The sequence below is a fragment of the Odocoileus virginianus genome, chromosome 4 (assembly GCF_023699985.2).
Source record: "Odocoileus virginianus isolate 20LAN1187 ecotype Illinois chromosome 4, Ovbor_1.2, whole genome shotgun sequence".
Classification (NCBI taxonomy): Eukaryota; Metazoa; Chordata; class Mammalia; order Artiodactyla; family Cervidae; genus Odocoileus; species Odocoileus virginianus.
Window position 1 is genome coordinate 15,515,093 of NC_069677.1, and position 18,188 is coordinate 15,533,280.

Genomic DNA, 18,188 nt, shown 5'->3' on the forward strand with positions numbered 1-18,188 from the left:
GAATCACCTTATGAACATTTGAATTATTCATGCTTGGACTTTTTTCCTCACATGTTTCCTAAAGAATTAAGTAATTCCTAAAGAATATTGCTAATATTCCTAAAGAATTGGAATATTATGGAATGGAGCAGGGCAATTCCACCTGCCTAGTTCTGAAGACCATTCCTAGTTAAGAACCATTGCTTTTTTTTTTAGAGAATACTGCCAGTGAACTGTCATTTTGTTCTTAAAAAAATTTTGACTTGGAGTTGATCCCTGCTACCCTGGGGGAAAACAGCAAACCTGTTTGCTGTGTAGCCTTTGCCAACCATAGCAACTTGTAGGATTTAAACTTATTCCAATGATTGCAGTTAACTATGGAGCTTAGTTTTTTCTTTCGGAAAAAGTAGAAAAAGATTGGAGTTAATTCTCTATAGAGTTTTTGTGAATAGTATCTCAGTTAAAATAAGCATAATTAAGACATTTGAGAGGAAAGTAGGTATGTCGAATCTCAGTTTTAATCATTATAGATTTTAGACATTGTCTGTGACTTAGAGGAATTCTGCACTTCTGCTTAGATGAGAGAAGAATTCAGATTGATGCTTTTGTAGAAAGAAAAACAAGTGAGTAGGACTTACTAGTGTGAGAGAAGAATTCAGATTGATGCTTTTGTAGAAAGAAAAACAAGTGAGTAGGACTTACTAGTGTGAAGCTTCAAAATTTAAGAAAGGAAACGATAAAAAGTAAAGTTTGAAACACTCGAGTTAGTCATACTTCACCTTTAACTTTTTTGGTTATTAAATGTTACAGCTTTGGCACAGACTTAAAGGATAATAATATTGTTATATAATCTTAACCTGTGATAGATACGTTGGGTAGCTTAGAAGTTGCCACATTTGAGCTGTAGGCCTTTTATTACTGTTTATCTTAGGAAGTGGATATTTTAAAATTCTCATCCATTGTCTCAATTTTTGTTAGAGTTTTCTATTTGTAAGGAAATCACACTTTAAAATCAGGAATATAGAAAAATGAGGCATTAAGAAATTTGGATATTTTAAACTTTGTTTAAAGTAAAAACTTTGGATTTATTTAGGGGACTGGATGAAGGTGTTTCTTGTACGTCAATTTATGAAAAGCATAGTGCAGGACTGACAAAGGGGATGCATGCCTACAGGTAATCTTTATCCAACTAAAGTTAGATCTATTATCAAAATTCTGAAATAAAGTAGTATATATAGTTTACCCTTTTACCATATAGTTGTAATATTAACAAGTATTTAAATATTGTAACATCGTAATTGACAGCTTATTGATATTTTATTTGGGTGAGACTCTCAGTTTAAGAATTGTAAAAGTGTTGAAGCTGATTTTGAAGTGAATATCCCTGAAAATATACTGTATTTTGTCATTTCTAAGGTGCACACTTTCCTACATTTTAACATCTCTAAAAGGAGGGTGTGTCATACAGTGGGTGGAGTGTCACCCTTTACTTGACAGCATTTTAATCTTTCTTGATAATACATAAAATCATGGAATGTCTTACGATTGATAGCATCTTCGATTTACTGAAATATTGGGAATTGTAAGCATGAGCTGAGATTTACTAAAATGAAAATTTGTAAATTGGGAGACAATATCTTTTTTATAGTGTTATTCTTTGCTAAGGTATAAAAGTATACCAGTGTATTATGTATTGTAAACGCTGTTTTCAGATTAAATTAGGAATTTTCTTGTACTCCTCTAGCATGTTCTTTTAAAGGGTTGCAATATAAATTCATTCATTCAGACTTCTGCTTCATAAAACACGATAATTAATTTATGATCTAGAGAGTACTATTATAAAGGATTTAAGTGGAAGGTTTTAAGCAACTTTTCTTAAGCATTAAAAAAAGGCACCAAATGTATACTGTTTTGAAATAAACATTTTTAGTGCAGTATTCTTATTGCAAAAATAGTACAGGACACCTCAAATTACTTATGTAGTCTCTTGAAAAAATTAATTGCAGTTCAGAATTATTGAGCTGTATTGTGTATATGGGTGGAAAAGAAAATCTTTTGCTGACATCGTTTATTGTAGATTAGTGGGAGAGGTACTTGTCACACAAAAGATAAAATAATAACAGTGTAGTTATCCAGTATTGACTATGTTGATTTAAATACTGTAGATAGAGAATTTAACTTGTAGAAGACAATTGTTTAGAAAAACGAATGTTTAAGTTCCAGAATTAAGGAGCAGTTGGTGTTTTGAGCCTTATCTAATGCAATGCCTTCCGTAAATTGCACTGTTAAAATACAGTATAGTGTAATATTATTTTTATTATATTTTCCTGTTATAGAAAATTGCTTTATGGAGTAAATGAAATTGCTGTGAAAGTGCCTTCAGTTTTTAAGCTCCTGGTTAAGGAGGTAAGACAATTGTACCTGTCTTAACATTTGTGATCAATAGGTTTGTCAATTGAAAAGAGCCAGGATTTAAGTAATAAGAAGATATTCTTGTTTTTTTTTTTGTTTCCTGACTTCTCTTTGCTTATTTTTTTTCTTGGAAGGTCAGAAAGATTACTTTTTTATTTTGTCTGATTTTTTTGGTTTTCTTGTCTGTAGATTTTTTTCTTATTCTCAGGAAGTTGTGCATCTAAACCTTGCCCTATTTTGCAGATGTGTACCTCTGTCTCCCCCACCCCCGATTTTAAAAACAATTTATCATGTTTTCTTCATGTGGTATACTCTTAGGAACTAGGCATTAAGAACATACCATGGAATTAAGAACATACCATGATGAGTGACAGGAGTTTGCACTTTAGCCTGGGGGGAGTACAGGTCAGTGGTTCCTGTAGTGACTTTGGTTTGCAGGGGCCATGGAGGAGGTGTGAGTAAAGGGCTGTGGCATGTAAAGAAAGGGGGTGAGCGGCTTTGTCTTCTTTCTCATTTGGGGCTAAAGATCAGAATGAGCTGTACTGGGTCAGTACCTTGAGAAGAAGTTAGATTTTCTTCCATCATTTCTTGAGAGTAGCTGTGTAATGGAGCTTTAGAGCACAGCAACATGTAACGAGTCGGAATTAGAAAGACTGGCTTGTAACATGATGCCATCAGTAACTAGCTCTGATCATTAGAAGACCTCCCTGCTGCTCTTGTATTGGTAAAATTGTAGTAAATCCTTTAATGGCCTCATTTGATTTTGAAATAAAATAGGATTATATATGTGAAAGTGCTTTGAAAAGTACAGAAACGTCAATTTTAAGACATTGGAGATTATTAATGAAATTGATAAAATACTATAAAATTTGGATAGTCAAAGTCCTTTAGCAAGACTCCTTTTTTGGGGGGAGTAAACCTGCCAATTGGTTTTTTTATTGGCCAAATCAATGCAAACATCTTTTAAATTTTTTTAGATTATGAAAGGATGATAACACATTTACAGGAGACTTAGAAAATGCAGAAGAAAGTTACATATAGTTCCACTATACATTACAATTATTTTTTTAAGTAAATTAAGGTTTTTAATTGGAGTTTCAATATCAAACTCTCAAAAATTAATAGAATAAATAGAAAAGTAGAAAGATGTAGTAGACCTAAAAAACAGTATGAACCAATTCAACATAGTAATAATTAAGATTTATATAATTTTCACATAACCACAGGATACAATTTCTATACAAGTTCCCATAGGCTATAAACCAGAAGACACTGGAACCATATCCGGGGACATAAAACAAGGTGGAAAAATTTCATGGTCTAAAGGTATTGAAATCACACAGTCTATTCTCTTTACCACTGTGGAATTATGTTAGAAATCAATATCAAAATATTCTTGAAAATAACACACATACTTACAAATGCTATGTGACATTTACTGTTAGAGATCTTTGACTAAGCCATTAAAAGCCTCAGTAAAGTTAAAAGACTGAAAAAACACAGAAGGTGATTGCAGAGAAGAAAGGATTTAAGCGAGAAATTAATATCAAAGATACTTTAAAGGTTTCATGTATATGGAAATTGAATGTACATGTTTAAATGATGGGTGTAATGTAAGAAGCCATAACACGGAAGATTAGAAAATATTTTTAACAGTATAGAAATGTAAAGAGAATTTATCAGAATTTGTTGCATGCAGCTGAAGCTGCTCAATGCAGCTAAATACAATATGGAGTCTTGAATAGGTATGAAAACAAAAGAATGGACAGTAGTGTAAAGTTTTGTGAAATTTGAACAAAATCTGTACTTCTGTTAATACTGTATCACATGCTAATTTCCTGTGTGGGGTTTTTTTTTTTTTTTAGTGTTTCTTTATATTCTCAGAATTGGATTAGAAATTTCAAACCTCATTCAAATTTTTTTTTTTAAGTCACAAAAATAGTAAGTGTGGAAGTGCACACATGCACATGTTTTCATCCACCTAGCCAGCCTATGTTTTTTGGTTGGTGCATTTAATCCATTTATATTTAAGGTAATTATCACTATATGTGATCCTGTTACTAATTGTTTTGGGTTTAATTTTTGTAGATCTTTTCGTTTTCTTGTTTTTAGCAGGACTCCTTATCTTGTTTCTTTTTTTTTTTTTTCCCATTCAGGTTTTAAGCCTTATTTATTTCCTTAGAGAAAGCAAAGCAGTGTAACTTATCTCATATTTGTCTTCTCTTTGGACTTCAGTGAACCTTTGACTTATAAGTAAATTAGTGTTTCAGGTTCATAATAAGTAAATGTTTGTTTCATTTGGTTAAACATTTTGTACTCTTTTACAGCACAGTAATTATTGAAAGTAAATGTGCTTTTTTGCTAAGGCAAAATGAAGAACAGCTAAATTCACACATTTTAGCTGTTTGTAGCTGAATCTATATTTGAATTTGGTATCAATCTAACTGGATGCTCCCAATTTAAATTAAATTCCATATATATGGAATTTAGAAAGATGGTAACGATAACCCTATATGCAAAACAGAAAAAGAGACTCAGATGTATAGAACAGACTTTTGGACTCTGTGGGAGAAGGCGAGGGTGGTATGTTTCAAGAGAACAGCATCGAAACATGTATATTATCTAGGGTGAAACAGATCACCAGCCCAGGTTGGATTCATGAGACAAGTGCTCGGGCCTGGTGCACTGGGAAGACCCAGAGGGATTGGGTGGAGAGGGAGGTGGGAGGGGGGATCGGGATGGGGAATACATGTAAATCCATGGCTAATTCATGTCAATCTATGACAAAAACCACTACAGTATTGTGGAGTAGTTGGCCTCCAACTAGTGAAAATAAATGGAAAAAAAGAACAACTAAAAAATAAAATAAAATAAATAAATAAATTAAGCTTATTTAGTAAAATTCTAGTAGTTTAATGATTCTTTTCTAAAAAGGTAGTATCTTGCTCTACTCTTTGGGTAGTTAGTTACATGTTGCCCTAGGGTACTATAGAGCTTATCCTGTTAATATCTTGTTAGTTATTTCTTAAATCTGTATGGTTTTAAATATCTCATTCAATTTGACTTAAAAATTTTGTTTTTTAGGTTCTCAACCCATTTTACATTTTCCAGTTGTTCAGTGTTATACTCTGGAGCACAGATGAATACTATTACTATGCTATAACCATTGTGATTATGTCTATAGTATCAATTATAAGCTCCCTGTATGCCATTAGAAAGGTGAGTCCAATTTATTACGGTTTTCACAACTGTAATTGTACTTTATAATAACACATAAGGTGTGCAGAATGATATTTGGCATAAAGCATGTTATTGTTACAGTTTTTCTTTTAGTTATGTGAATATGTACTCCTTTGCCCTCTTTCTGAGGTGGAGGAACGCAGATGCTTTTTAAAGTCAGAGTATCACTTGATTGCTTTGGCGCTTTAGGGGTCTCTAGTTGCTTAGCTTAGACTGGAATACTGGAGGGCTGAATCTCCTGTTTTTAGGGCTGTCTTGTTAAACTGCTTCTTATTTTGTTTGGGGCTGAAACATTGAATGATCTTTGAATCTTTTGGTCTTGACTTTTTTAAAGGTAGAGTAATATGTGTTTGTTATATTAGCTTGTGTTCTAAGTCACTTCAGTCACGTCTGACTCTTTGCGCCCCATGGACTGTAGCCCACCAGACTCCTGTCCATGGGATCATCTAGGCAAGAATACTGGAGTGGGTTGCCATTTCCTCCTCCAGGGGGTGTTCCCGACCCAGGGATCGAACCCAAGTCATGCATCTCCTGCATTGCAGGTGGATTCTTTACCACTAGTGCTATATTAGCTTAGCTTATTTTATATTACCCTTGCTTTCTAATAGATTGAAGAGTGAGTTTATATTAATGAGTTCAAAATTTTTTTCCTCTGATTCAGCAATATATTATGTTACATGACATGGTGGCGGCTCACAGTACTGTGAGAGTTTCAGTTTGCAGAGTAAATGAAGGTAAGTACTTCAGTTTACTCTTAGGAAAGTAAATAGAAAAAGATATCCACTATGCACTAATGTGTGAAGCAAGCCCAATATATTATGCATATACATGTAGTTCCATAAGAAAAAAAAATGTGTGTTTGGATTTATAGTCATGTCTCTGTATCAAGTTCATTCATTTATGTGAAATTGTATTTTTCTTTTTCTGTAATGTGGCAGGCACTATACTAGGCTCTCGGGATGGACATAGTCCTTGCCATCATTGAACTTCAGTCTAGTTGGAAAGACAGATGATAAACAGAACAATGAAGTGTGATAAATGATAGGGAGAGTTCAGGGAACTTAGATATTAGAGCTCATTTACTATAGGTGTCATGGATGGCTTCTTTGAACAGGTATATTTTAAGTGATTGAACTAGCCAGATAAAGTATAGGTGAGAAAGTGATAAGGCAGTGGTGAGAGAGGGAGATAAGAGGATTCTAGTGCCCAAAGGCCTGGAAATTAAAGAGTTTGTTCATTGTAATAACTGAAAGAAATTCATTGTGGCAGATGCAGCAGTTAGAGAGTAGATAGTCTTTTAAGGCTTGTGAAGGAATTTGGACTCTCCCAAAAGGCAGTGGAAAGACATTGAAGAGTTTTAAGTAGGAGAGTGATATGATCCTATTACTTCATGGCAAATAGGTGGGGAAACAGTGGAAACAGTGGCTGAGTTTATTTTTTGGGGCTCCACAATCACTGCAGATGGTGATTGCAGCCTTGAAATTAAAAGATGCTTACTCCTTGGAAGGAAAGTTATGACCAACCTAGACAGCATATTAAAAAGCAGAGCCATTACTTTGTCAACACAGGTCTGTCTAGTCAAGGCTATGGTTTTTCCAGTGGTCATGTATGGATGTTAGAGTTGCACTATTAAGAAAGCTGAGCACTGAAGAATTGATGCTTTTGAACTGTGGTGTTGGAGAAGACTCTTGAGAGTCCCTTGGACTGCAAGGAGATCCAACCAGTCCATCCTAAAAGAGATCAGTCCTGGGTGTTCATTGGAAGGACTGATGTTGAAACTGAAACTCTGGTATTTTGGCCACCTGATGCGAAGAGCTGACTCATTAGAAAAGACCCTGATGCTGGGAGGGATTGGGGGCAGGAGGAGAAGGGGACGACAGAGTGAGATGGTTAGATGGCATCACCAACTCTATGGACATGAGTTTGGGTGAACTCTGGGAGTTGGTGATGGACAGGGAGACCTGGCGTGCCTGCGGTTCATGGGGTCGCAAAGAGTCAGACACAACTGAGCAACTGAACTGAACTGATATGATCGTATTTGCCTATTTGAAAAAATCCTTCTGATTGCCATGTTCAAACTTATTTAGAAGGAAGTAATATTGAAGGCATGAAATGAATCAGGGTGAAGGTTGTGGAGATGGAGGGTGGAGAGATGGCTTTGAAAGATACTTAAATGTGGACACTGAACAAGATTTGCTGATAGAGTGGTGTCAGGCTGGTGGGGGATGGATGTTGGTGTCATTTAATTAAATAGGGAACACTGGAGGAGAAGCAGAATTGTAGGGAAGGATAACATTTTGGACACATGGGTTTGTCTGGTGATATATGGAAGAGGTTAAGGATACAGGGGAGGCAGCTCAGCATCATGGGTCTTGGAGACAGCAGCCTCTTTGATTTATCAGGAAAAACAAATCAGTCTGCATTCTCTTCGACTCCGTATCCCACATCCAAGTGTGAACCAAAGTTGGCCTAGCAGGTTGTTTTCTTCCTTGTGCTTCTTGGTCACTTGCTACTTTAGCTGATAATATCACCTTTGCTAGTTGCAGTCTTAAGATGTGTGGTTTATTGATGCTCCTTCCCTTCCTGCTCTGCCACTACCAAAGATGCTGGTCATCTCTCAGTGTATTTCTTCTTTACCCCCTCAGTAGTCCCAACAGATCATTGATACTTAGTTTCCCCGTATGCCTAAGGGTTAGAATTTCAAGTGGCATGAGGGCATTGAGTCAAGTTTATATATATTTTTTTCATTTATTTTTATTAGCTAATTACTTTACAATATTGTAGTGGTTTTTGCCATACATTGACATGAATCAGCCATGGATTTGCATGTGTTCCCCATCCCGATCCCCGCTCCCACCTCCCTCCCCATGAGTCAAGTTTTTAAAATAAAGGATCATATTAAGAAATGAAGATTATTATACTTACTACATGCTAAATAACTTTATAATTCTTTGCTTTTAGCCTAGTAAACTACTACTACTTTTTTTTTTTTTTTAAGAAACAAAAGAATATTTGTCCTCAGGGCCAACATCACAAACAGTAGTTTTCTCCTCACCCATCTTTGCTTAGAAACTAGTGTAAGTCTCGTTTAAGCATAGTTTAATAAAATCTAGGGGTAGAGGAAGAAAGAATACCCAAATATAAGGCCACTTTTTACTTGAGAAGATCTTGAAAGAAGTGTTTGACTAACTTGAATATAATACATAAATTTCTAAGGAAGTAATGAACTAGGTATGATAAGTTTTATTTTATACATTTATTTGAAATAATGTCTAAGATATTTTGGAATTGTTTTAGGAATACTGAGAAGACAATGAAACAATATGGATTATAAGTAGTAGTCATAAGGAAAAGAATCCTGTTAGAAAGTGCTAAAATTTCAGTGCTTTTCTCTGTTTCCAGGGGATTATAGAAGTCTGAGGTTATGTACATATTGCAGGGGAGTGTCCTGGGTGGACTTACTTCCTGTTTAGCTCACAGGGCTGATAGCTAAGATTGACCATCCACTGTTGAAATGAGTGTTGAAATCCACCCATCTGTTAGCTTAGAGGGGACTTGGCATTAACTGTGTGCACTTGGCATACTATCCAGGGACAAACTAGCTGACACATTATAGACACTGTGCTCTGTTAGCTTAAGGAATAATAATTTTGTCAGAACTCTTCATCTATTGGGATTTTCTTATTTAACTCCATTACATTTTTAATGTTCTACTGAGATCAGGTAACCTTTGGATAGATCTTTAGTTTGTTGTATTTTTATTACAAGTTAAAGAATACTCTTTCCAGACCTGTCTTTCTTTTTCTTTCCTTAAATTCAGAAATAGAAGAGATCTTTTCTACAGACCTTGTGCCGGGAGATGTCATGGTCATTCCATTAAATGGGACAGTCATGCCTTGTGATGCAGTGCTTATTAACGGTACTTGCATTGTAAATGAAAGCATGTTAACAGGTAAACTAAATTAAATGAGTAAAAACCAGCTGAGTTGCTTATAATGATAGGACTAAGTAGTTACTGATTAAGCTTGTATTAGCATTAACTATGCAGTTTGTATCCTTTATTCACAAACATCACGTGATAGATACTGAATTTTTTTTTTTTTTTTTTTTTTGAGAGAACCAATTCCTGCATTATACTCAGCTGTAATACTGAAGTATAATGCTGGTGCTACCATCTCTTGTCCAGCTTCTGTTCATTCTTCTGACAGGAGGAAATGCTTTATAGAAGGGACTCAGAAAAAAGTTCTTTCTTTCCCCACAGCTTATTTACTGCTGTTCACTTTGATGTACAACATGTAGGAATAAAAGAGTTGATATTTTTATTAAATTGGGGAGAAATAGACTTCAAAATAACTTCCCTTTGGAAATTCAGAATCTAGAGGTAGAGCTTTATTTCTTTTTATCATATGACTTTTTTAATTGTCATAGTCAATCTGGCAAGAAAGTGATTCTTATATAATACATTTTTGAACTATTAAAAAATACAAATGGCCGGAGGAAGTTCCTGGGCATCCCCCCACCCCAGGGTCTTCCCTGTCACCAGAAGAGGTCTCTCGCTGCCCCATCCACCAAAGCTGCCTCAGTCCTGGGGGCTGTCCAGTGCCGGCCACATCCCCGGGGGGCAGAGTCCAGGGCTCAGAACTGCTGGGCCAGCAGCTCACACAGATGACGGGAGACAGGCTCCTTGCTGGTGCGCAGGGTCAGCCGGTACATCTGAGCCTGGGCGTTGGGCTCCAGCCGGAGCAGACAGCCCTCCCACCCCATCCTGTCATAGCCCCTCCTGCCCCCTCCCCTTCCAGGGGCTGTGTATTATTGTGAGCGAATAAACAGAGAGACGCTAAAAAAAAACAAAAAAACAAAACATACTCATGCACATAAACATCCCTGCACAGCTGTTGCCCTTGACACAAGAAGTGTGGATGCTACAGAGCATAACATTGTAGCAGTAAAATAATTTGTCTGTTTGTTACTGTTAGAGGATTACCATACTCCTCTTTTCTCAGATGTCTGTTCGCTTCATGCCTGTGTGTGTGCTAGGGGGTTGTTGGGAGGTGAGGGCGGTTAGGAGTGGATCTTCACATGTTGTGTGTTCTTGGGGTTGCAGAGTGCTTCCCAAGTTAGTTCTCAGGGGTACCAGAACAGGTGCTGTGGTGATGGCAACAACCTTGTCTTCTAATGAAACGTGATATAATTATTTCCAAGTGATTACCTTTGAGTCACAGATGACTTTCGAGAATTACTGTAGGAGACAAGATTTGCTGTTTCTGGGTAAGGAAATTGGAAGATAAAAGGCTGATTGATTAAGCTGTGTTATTCACATTTGAGAACTTTTAATAACTGTTGTTAACAGTTATTAACTCAAGTTATAAACATACTACTCAAAATTTGTGTGTTTGATACTGATTTCTATACTTTAATTTATGAATTTTTTTTTTAAAGGAGAAAGTGTTCCAGTGACAAAAACTAATTTGCCAAATCCTTCAGTGGACATGAAAGGAACGAGAGATGAATTATATAGTCCAGAAACACATAGACGACACACTTTGTTTTGTGGGACAACTGTTATTCAGACTCGTTTCTACGCTGGAGAACTTGTCAAAGCCATAGTAGTTAGAACAGGTAGAAAATACTTAATATTTTCTTGCATGGTTTAGCACATTTGATGCTTATTGCATGTTTAAAGAGAGATTCTATTTTGAGAGATAATTATCATTTTCTGATAGAGTTACTATAGATTCATTTTCTTCTTTACTTTTTTTTTTAAAAAAGGATTTAGTACTTCCAAAGGACAGCTTGTTCGCTCCATATTGTATCCCAAACCAACTGATTTTAAACTCTACAGAGATGCCTACTTATTTCTACTGTGTCTAGTGGCTGTGGCTGCAATTGGGTTTATCTACACTATTATCAATAACATTTTAAATGAGGTATGTACGTGGGAAACCTTTAATAGAGTTTGATTCTTAATTATCACATGTGGCTTTTATTGAGGATTTGAGATGTGTCTAGGGAGCTGGAAAATTGAAATTTTAATTTAAATTAATTTAACTTAGAGCCATGAGACTTGTAGCTATTATGTTAGAAAGTACAGATGTAGAAAATCACCATTATAGCAGCAAGTTTTTATCAGGTTTAGATGGTCTTTTATTTGCTTTCTTGTGACTTAAAAAAGGGAGGAGTGATCACATACTCACCAAAAGCTTTATTGTTTTTTTAACCTCTGGTATATACAGCATTAAAATTATTTGTGATTACTGATTTGAAGATATTTCTAAGGCACCTTGCCAGATTTCTTTTTTCTATTCCTTGTAGAGACTCTGATAGTAGTAAGAGTCAATATCTAATAATGTAGTTTACTTTAAAGTATGTAGTGTATGAAGTATATGAGGCTATTAAAGTAGGAATTTTTTTAAAAAATAGCTCTCATTTCACAGCCCACTGACGATTCATTGAGCTTTCTATTTTGCAGCATCTCTAAAAGGGAAAAAATTATAAATAATTAATAGATGAATATATATGTGCTTTATATATAAGATTAAAGAAATACTCATTGGATTAATAAATATTTAATATTGGGGGGCCTGATATTTATTTTTATGTTAACCGTAGGTTGAAGTTGCAGATATAATTATCGAGTCTCTTGATATCATTACAATTACTGTGCCGCCTGCACTTCCTGCTGCAATGACCGCTGGCATTGTGTATGCCCAAAGAAGACTGAAGAAAGTGGGTATTTTCTGTATCAGTCCCCAAAGGATCAACATCTGTGGACAACTGAATCTTATTTGCTTTGACAAGGTTGGTTCAGTTTCATAATCATTCTCAAAGGTCACTTTGTAGTTTTGTAAACCTAAAGTATTTAGATTAATGGTTTCTGTGTTCTTTAACAACAAATTTGCACACATTTTAAAAGAAATGTTTTTCTAATTTTCCTTTTTTAAAACTTATTTGGCATCTGTATCATTTTTATATTATTTTTTCAATTTTTATTACTTTGGATATTGTTTATTTGCCCAAATCTGCAGTTGACCAGTCCTTCTAGAATTATACCTTGTAGTAGTAGTTAAATTTATTTGCTCTTTCATGTTTTTGACAGAATAGACTTCATACAGATATGTTTCCTGGAATGTTATTGCTCCGAAGTATATACATTTAGTGTTTGCTCTATGATTTTATTGAATGTGTTATAAAATTACAAAGGACACTGATTATATAATTTCATGTGAAAAGGACAGATTTTTTTACTTGTTTGAAATACAGAGGGTTCTCCTTTCCTCATGTGGGAGTTTTCCTGAAAGTTCAGAGAACTAGATCTTGACCAGGTTCTTCTGGGTAACTGATATGATACACGTTTGATTTTTGTGTGCCATCTTTATTATCAAGAAAAAAAAAGTGAGGTGTATTTTATTAAGAAAAAAAGAAGGTTGTAACTTAATGACTGTTTCACACTAAATCTGTTCAGAAAATTTTATCTATGTTTGAGCTTTTTTGGAAATGTTTAAAAAGTTTTTAAGCAGACCCAGAAGTGCAAAAAAAGATGCAAGTGAAATAAACCCTCATTTACCCATTATCCTACTTAAACAGTTAACCAGAATTTTGTCAGTCTTACTTTATTGTCCCCTCATTTTGAAGGTGGCAGCATCAGACATTATATTACTTTATCCATATACTTCAGTATGTAGCTCTAGAAGATAAAATAATGTTTTAAAAACACTGTCACAATACCATTATCACTGCTTACTACTACACTTAACAGAATTAACAGCCTCTGTATTACCTAATACCCAGTACATATTCAGGTTTCCCTGCTTTACAGTCTGTTTTCAATTGTAATCCAAATACAGATTGCAATGATTGCAGTTAATCGGTAACCATTGTTTTTCTTGCCTTTCTTTTCCAGTCATCTTATTGGAGAACCCAGCTTATTTATGTCCTGAATTTGGCTGATTACATTTCTTGATGTCATTTAACTTTGTTCTTCTTCCCTATTTTGGCTCCATATGCCCTGATCTCTCCCTCCTGTGTTGGCATCCATTGTGATAGGTTGAGTGGCGCATTGTTCCGCTGTTTAATAACACAAGCACATAAGTGTACATTTCTACACATATCTCCCCCCACCCCCCCACATAGAGGAACTGTACCAAGGGAGTGTTCTTTTCCTCAATTTTGTCTTGAAAGTTATTTTCTGTTAGCACACACACAGAGATCTTGCTCATCTCCTTACCCTTTTTATATCTGTATAGCACTCTATTTTGTAGACATAGCATAGCTTTTCATGATTTTGTAAATGTGTGCTTTTTTTTTTTTTAAGACTGGAACCCTTACTGAAGATGGTTTAGATCTTTGGGGGATTCAGCGAGTGGAAAATGCACGGTAATTATCAGCTAGACTTGACCATTTGTTGTTGTTGTTCAGTCGCTCAGTCACGTCTGACTTTTTTTGACCCCATGAACTGCAGCATACCAGGCTCCCCTGTCCTTCACTGTCTCCCAGAGTTTGCTCAAACTCATGTGCATTGAGTTAATGATGCCATCCAACCATTTCATCTTCTGTTGTCCCCTTTTCCCCCTCCCTTCATTCTTTCCCAGCATCAGAGTCTTTTATTAATTTATTTTTAATAAATATATTAATATTTGAAACATTCAGACATATAGAAAGTAATACGACAGATAACTCTACCCACTACTGAGATTAAACAGTTGATATTTTGCCATATTTGTTTCAGATCTCTGAAGCAAAAAGATTTTAAAAGATTTAAAACATTACAGATACTGCTGAAGTCTTATCCTATCCCTTTGTCTATCTTTGCCATTGTTCTGAAGATGTGTTTTTATCCTTGCATGTTTTTATAGTTTACTTCCTGTATATCTACCCATAAACGAGATCTGTCCATAAATGAGTATACACGACTGATATGTACTGTATGTGTTTTTGCCACCTTTTGGCCTTATAACATCTTTCCAAGATTCCTTCATGTTGATCTGTATAGATCCAAATTATTAATTAATTTTTAGTATGGCATTGTGTGACTAAACCATAATATTTGTTCTTCAGCCAGAGGGCAGTTTCAATTTTTCTCCATTTTTCCTTCCAAACTCATAAACAGTGTTGCAATTAAAATTCTTAGTGTTACAGCTCCTGTGAGTATGTGGTTGAGTTTGAGTAAACCAGTTTCTTCACAGTTTCAATACTGGATCATACAGCACATGCGTGGCCACAGCTCTAGTAGGTGCTGTCTGCTTACTCTCTAAGTGATGGTGCAAACTCACTCTCCCTCAGTGTATGGGTGATCCTATTGCCCTGCATCCTTGCCAAACTTGATATTGCCAGACTTCTAATTTTCCCAAATGAATAGCTATGAAATGTTATTTCATTGTGGCTTTGTTCAGAGTTTCTTCATTACTTATAAAACTGAACATTTTTTCAAACTTTTGGAAGGAGGATTATTTGGCATTCTGTGCATTGTCAGTTTATATCCTGATTTTTTTTTTTTTTAATGGTGTTGTTTGTCTTTATCTTATTCATTTGTTAGAAGTCCTTTGTATTTTCTGGGTGATAATTTTTTTCAGTACTATGCATTACGAAAATATTTCTCCAGTCTCTGTTTTATATTTTTTTACTTTGTTATTGCTATCTTTTGATGCTTAGAAGTTTTACTACTATAGTTGTGTTTTTGCTGTTTTTTTTTTCCCCCTCTCTCGAAAGTATGGGATTTTGGTTTATATAATGTCAGAGTTAGCACATCTTGGTAAATAGCATATCACATTGTGAACTTACTTATCCCTAATGATGCCTGTTGCTTTTAATTCTGTTTCATCGAATATTTGTGTGCTTACATACTAACTTGCTCTTGCCTAATATATGCCTATGTATTTTTTTCCATCTCTTTTCACTCTTTCTCTGCCATTGTGTTCACATTTATTGTGATTTCAGATATATTTGAAATTATTTCTACCACCGACTCTCTTAGCCCAGTTCCCACACACAGTTTTCATATTTCTCTCATTTTTTCAGAATTTATACATCCTAATCTTTATTACTTGTCGTAAGTTACTAATATTCATACTTAGAGTCTAAAGTCTATGAATGTCTCTTTTTTTTTTTAAAGATTTTATTGCTTCTGTTCTAAGTTTTGGTTTTTTGGCCGCAAGGCATGTTGGCTCTTAGGTTCCTGAACAGGGGTTGAACCTGTACCTCCTGCATTGAAAAGTGAAATCTTAACCCTGGACCGCCAGGGAAGACCCTATGGGTGTCTTTATTAGTTTCTAACTCCATAAAACCTATGGACTGTAGACTACTTTTACTTTTACCTCCCTTTTTGTATGCACTTGTTGTATAGCATTTTATGATTTTTATGATTTTGGTTTCGTATGCATTCTACATGCTAAGATGTACCTGGATTAATGGGTGGGTTTGGTAACCATTGCTTCTTATATCCCATTCCTGTGGATTAAATTGCCATATTTGTAGATATCTTAGTCTTCTTTAGTAATTTTTTTTTCTCCTTTGTTGTTTAAAAAATACTTCTTTATGCTTGATTTCTGCAGTTTCACCACGATCTTTTTGTTTGTGTGGGACTAATTTTGCTTCTTGATTCCAAAGATTCATTCTTTTCATAAATTCTGGAAAGTATGCAGCTTCTTTTTATTCCCATTGTGGCTTTCCTCCCATTCTTTCTCTCCATCTGGGAATCCTAACCATATCCTGGATAATAAATTTCATTTGGTTTTTTTCAAATCTGGCTCTCTCCTTTTCCCACCATGGTGTCTTGTTCTTTTTCAAAGTCTGTAATTTTAAAATGCCTTTGCATTCTTTCGGATCACCATTCTATTATCTCCCATTTATGGGATTCTAATTCTGTCTTTGTTGTGTCTGTTGAGTCGTGAGAATTATTTCCTGGTTCATTTTTAAATTATGGATTCATCCTTAGCGGAATTTTTTTGTGAGACTCCTTTGTAGCTGTGTTGTGGGAGTGCCTCTCCAGAGAGTTTTGACCTTTCTTGGCCAAAAGTAGTGTCAGTGGTGCCAGGCAAACTTTAATGTTACTTTTGTAACTTAGGGATTTCTGGACTGGACAGTAGCATATATATTCAAACGCAGATCCCATCCTGAGTAGCTTAATGGTTCAGACTTCAGGCCCTGACACCAGACCTCTTGTGTTTGAACCCTTGCTTTGCCACCTATATACTGAGGCTTGCCAAGTCCCTTAAACCCTTCTGCTTCAGTTTCCTCATCTATAAAATGGTGATAATAAAACACCTTTCGGTGGTATAGGATGAAATGAGGCAAATAAATTTAAAGTTCTTTGAATAGTGCCCAATACATAGTAAATATTATATAGATATAACTATTTTCTTGAACTTTGAGTGGGGGAAAAGAGATAAGCTTGTTCTTACTTATGCATTTGAGTCTATGGGTGAATCTTTTCTTTTTCCAAGGTTGTAGTTCAAGAGCATCTTGGTGAAAGGGATTCTCTCAGTTCCAACTTCCTACTTTGTATGTGGCCAGGGCTTTGTCTCTTGTTCCTGTGTAGTTTTTAAAACCGAAGGCCTTAAGTGTACTGAGAGGGCTCCCCTCCCTTCTTCCTTCTCCCCCTGTAGTCACAGCGTTTGTTTAGGGTCACACCCCTTTGGTTGTCCTTTCCCTGTTTTTGGCACTTAAAATTTTCCCTTTCTTTCTTACAAGCTCAGTTTTGTATTTGAAATGTAGTGTGTTACACAGTCATTTTATGTTTTTGCAAGAGAGTGTGTGTTTTAATTTCCCATATGTTCATAGGCAAGAGTTTTAATTATTATTTAGTATGTAATATTTTTTGTACTGGTACGTCTGGTCTAGTTGTTTAGAATCTAAGATAACAGTATATTTTACTCATGTATAATAATTTTCATGGAAGAAAATGTTTTTGAATGTCAAAATCTGTAATGAAATTAATACATGCAATATGTGCATAAATGCAAACATTTTATTTCTACTTTTAAAAATAATAAAACCTGAAAAGTTCTGTTAAACTACTGTCTTCAGTCTTGGGGTTTATGAATCTAATTCAGTGTGTCTTCTGTACAGTTTTCTTTTGCCAGAAGAAAAGGTTTGCAGTGAGATGTTGGTAAAGTCTCAGTTTGTTGCTTGTATGGCTACTTGCCATTCACTTACAAAAATTGAAGGAGTGCTTTCTGGAGATCCACTTGATTTGAAAATGTTTGAAGCCATCGGGTGGGTAAGTTCAATGTTTTAAAGTACAGTTAACTTCAGGAAAATAGTAAAAATTAACTTACAGAAGAATTATTTCTTCAACTTGTTTTGATTTTGGTCTGTCTTATACTATATAAGGAACTGTGTAATTTCTAAAGATATGTCACCAGAGAGATATTTACAGTTGTGTAGAAATTCTGCTTTAGTTTAATTGACTCATTCAAACAACCTTTAATATAGGAAGACCTGGACCTGCTCAGGGCCCTGCTTTATGTTTACAGGAGAAAGCCGGATCAGTATCTTGAGGCAGTAGGTCTAAGCAGTAAGGTGATTTCAGTAACTCAGTTTGTTGGCCATAGGGAAAAAAT

At 35.2% G+C, this 18,188-nt stretch overlaps 1 protein-coding gene across 5 annotated transcripts in view; it reads left to right on the plus strand.

The window, feature by feature from the left end:
- ATP13A3 (ATPase 13A3) overlaps positions 1 to 18,188 on the plus strand; it is a 78,499-nt gene that overhangs the window by 24,412 nt on the left and 35,899 nt on the right. For 4 of the 5 annotated variants that reach the window (XM_020881717.2, XM_020881718.2, XM_070466213.1 and 1 more), the window contains 10 exons: positions 1,073 to 1,153; positions 2,316 to 2,385; positions 5,476 to 5,610; positions 6,293 to 6,365; positions 9,452 to 9,583; positions 11,071 to 11,250; positions 11,401 to 11,558; positions 12,241 to 12,429; positions 13,943 to 14,004; positions 17,695 to 17,845. In XM_020881717.2, coding sequence (XP_020737376.2) covers positions 1,073 to 1,153; positions 2,316 to 2,385; positions 5,476 to 5,610; positions 6,293 to 6,365; positions 9,452 to 9,583; positions 11,071 to 11,250; positions 11,401 to 11,558; positions 12,241 to 12,429; positions 13,943 to 14,004; positions 17,695 to 17,845 — 1,231 coding nt within the window. The remainder of the gene's footprint in view (positions 1 to 1,072; positions 1,154 to 2,315; positions 2,386 to 5,475; positions 5,611 to 6,292; positions 6,366 to 9,451; positions 9,584 to 11,070; positions 11,251 to 11,400; positions 11,559 to 12,240; positions 12,430 to 13,942; positions 14,005 to 17,694; positions 17,846 to 18,188) is intronic. The other variant, XM_070466212.1, reaches the window with a different exon arrangement.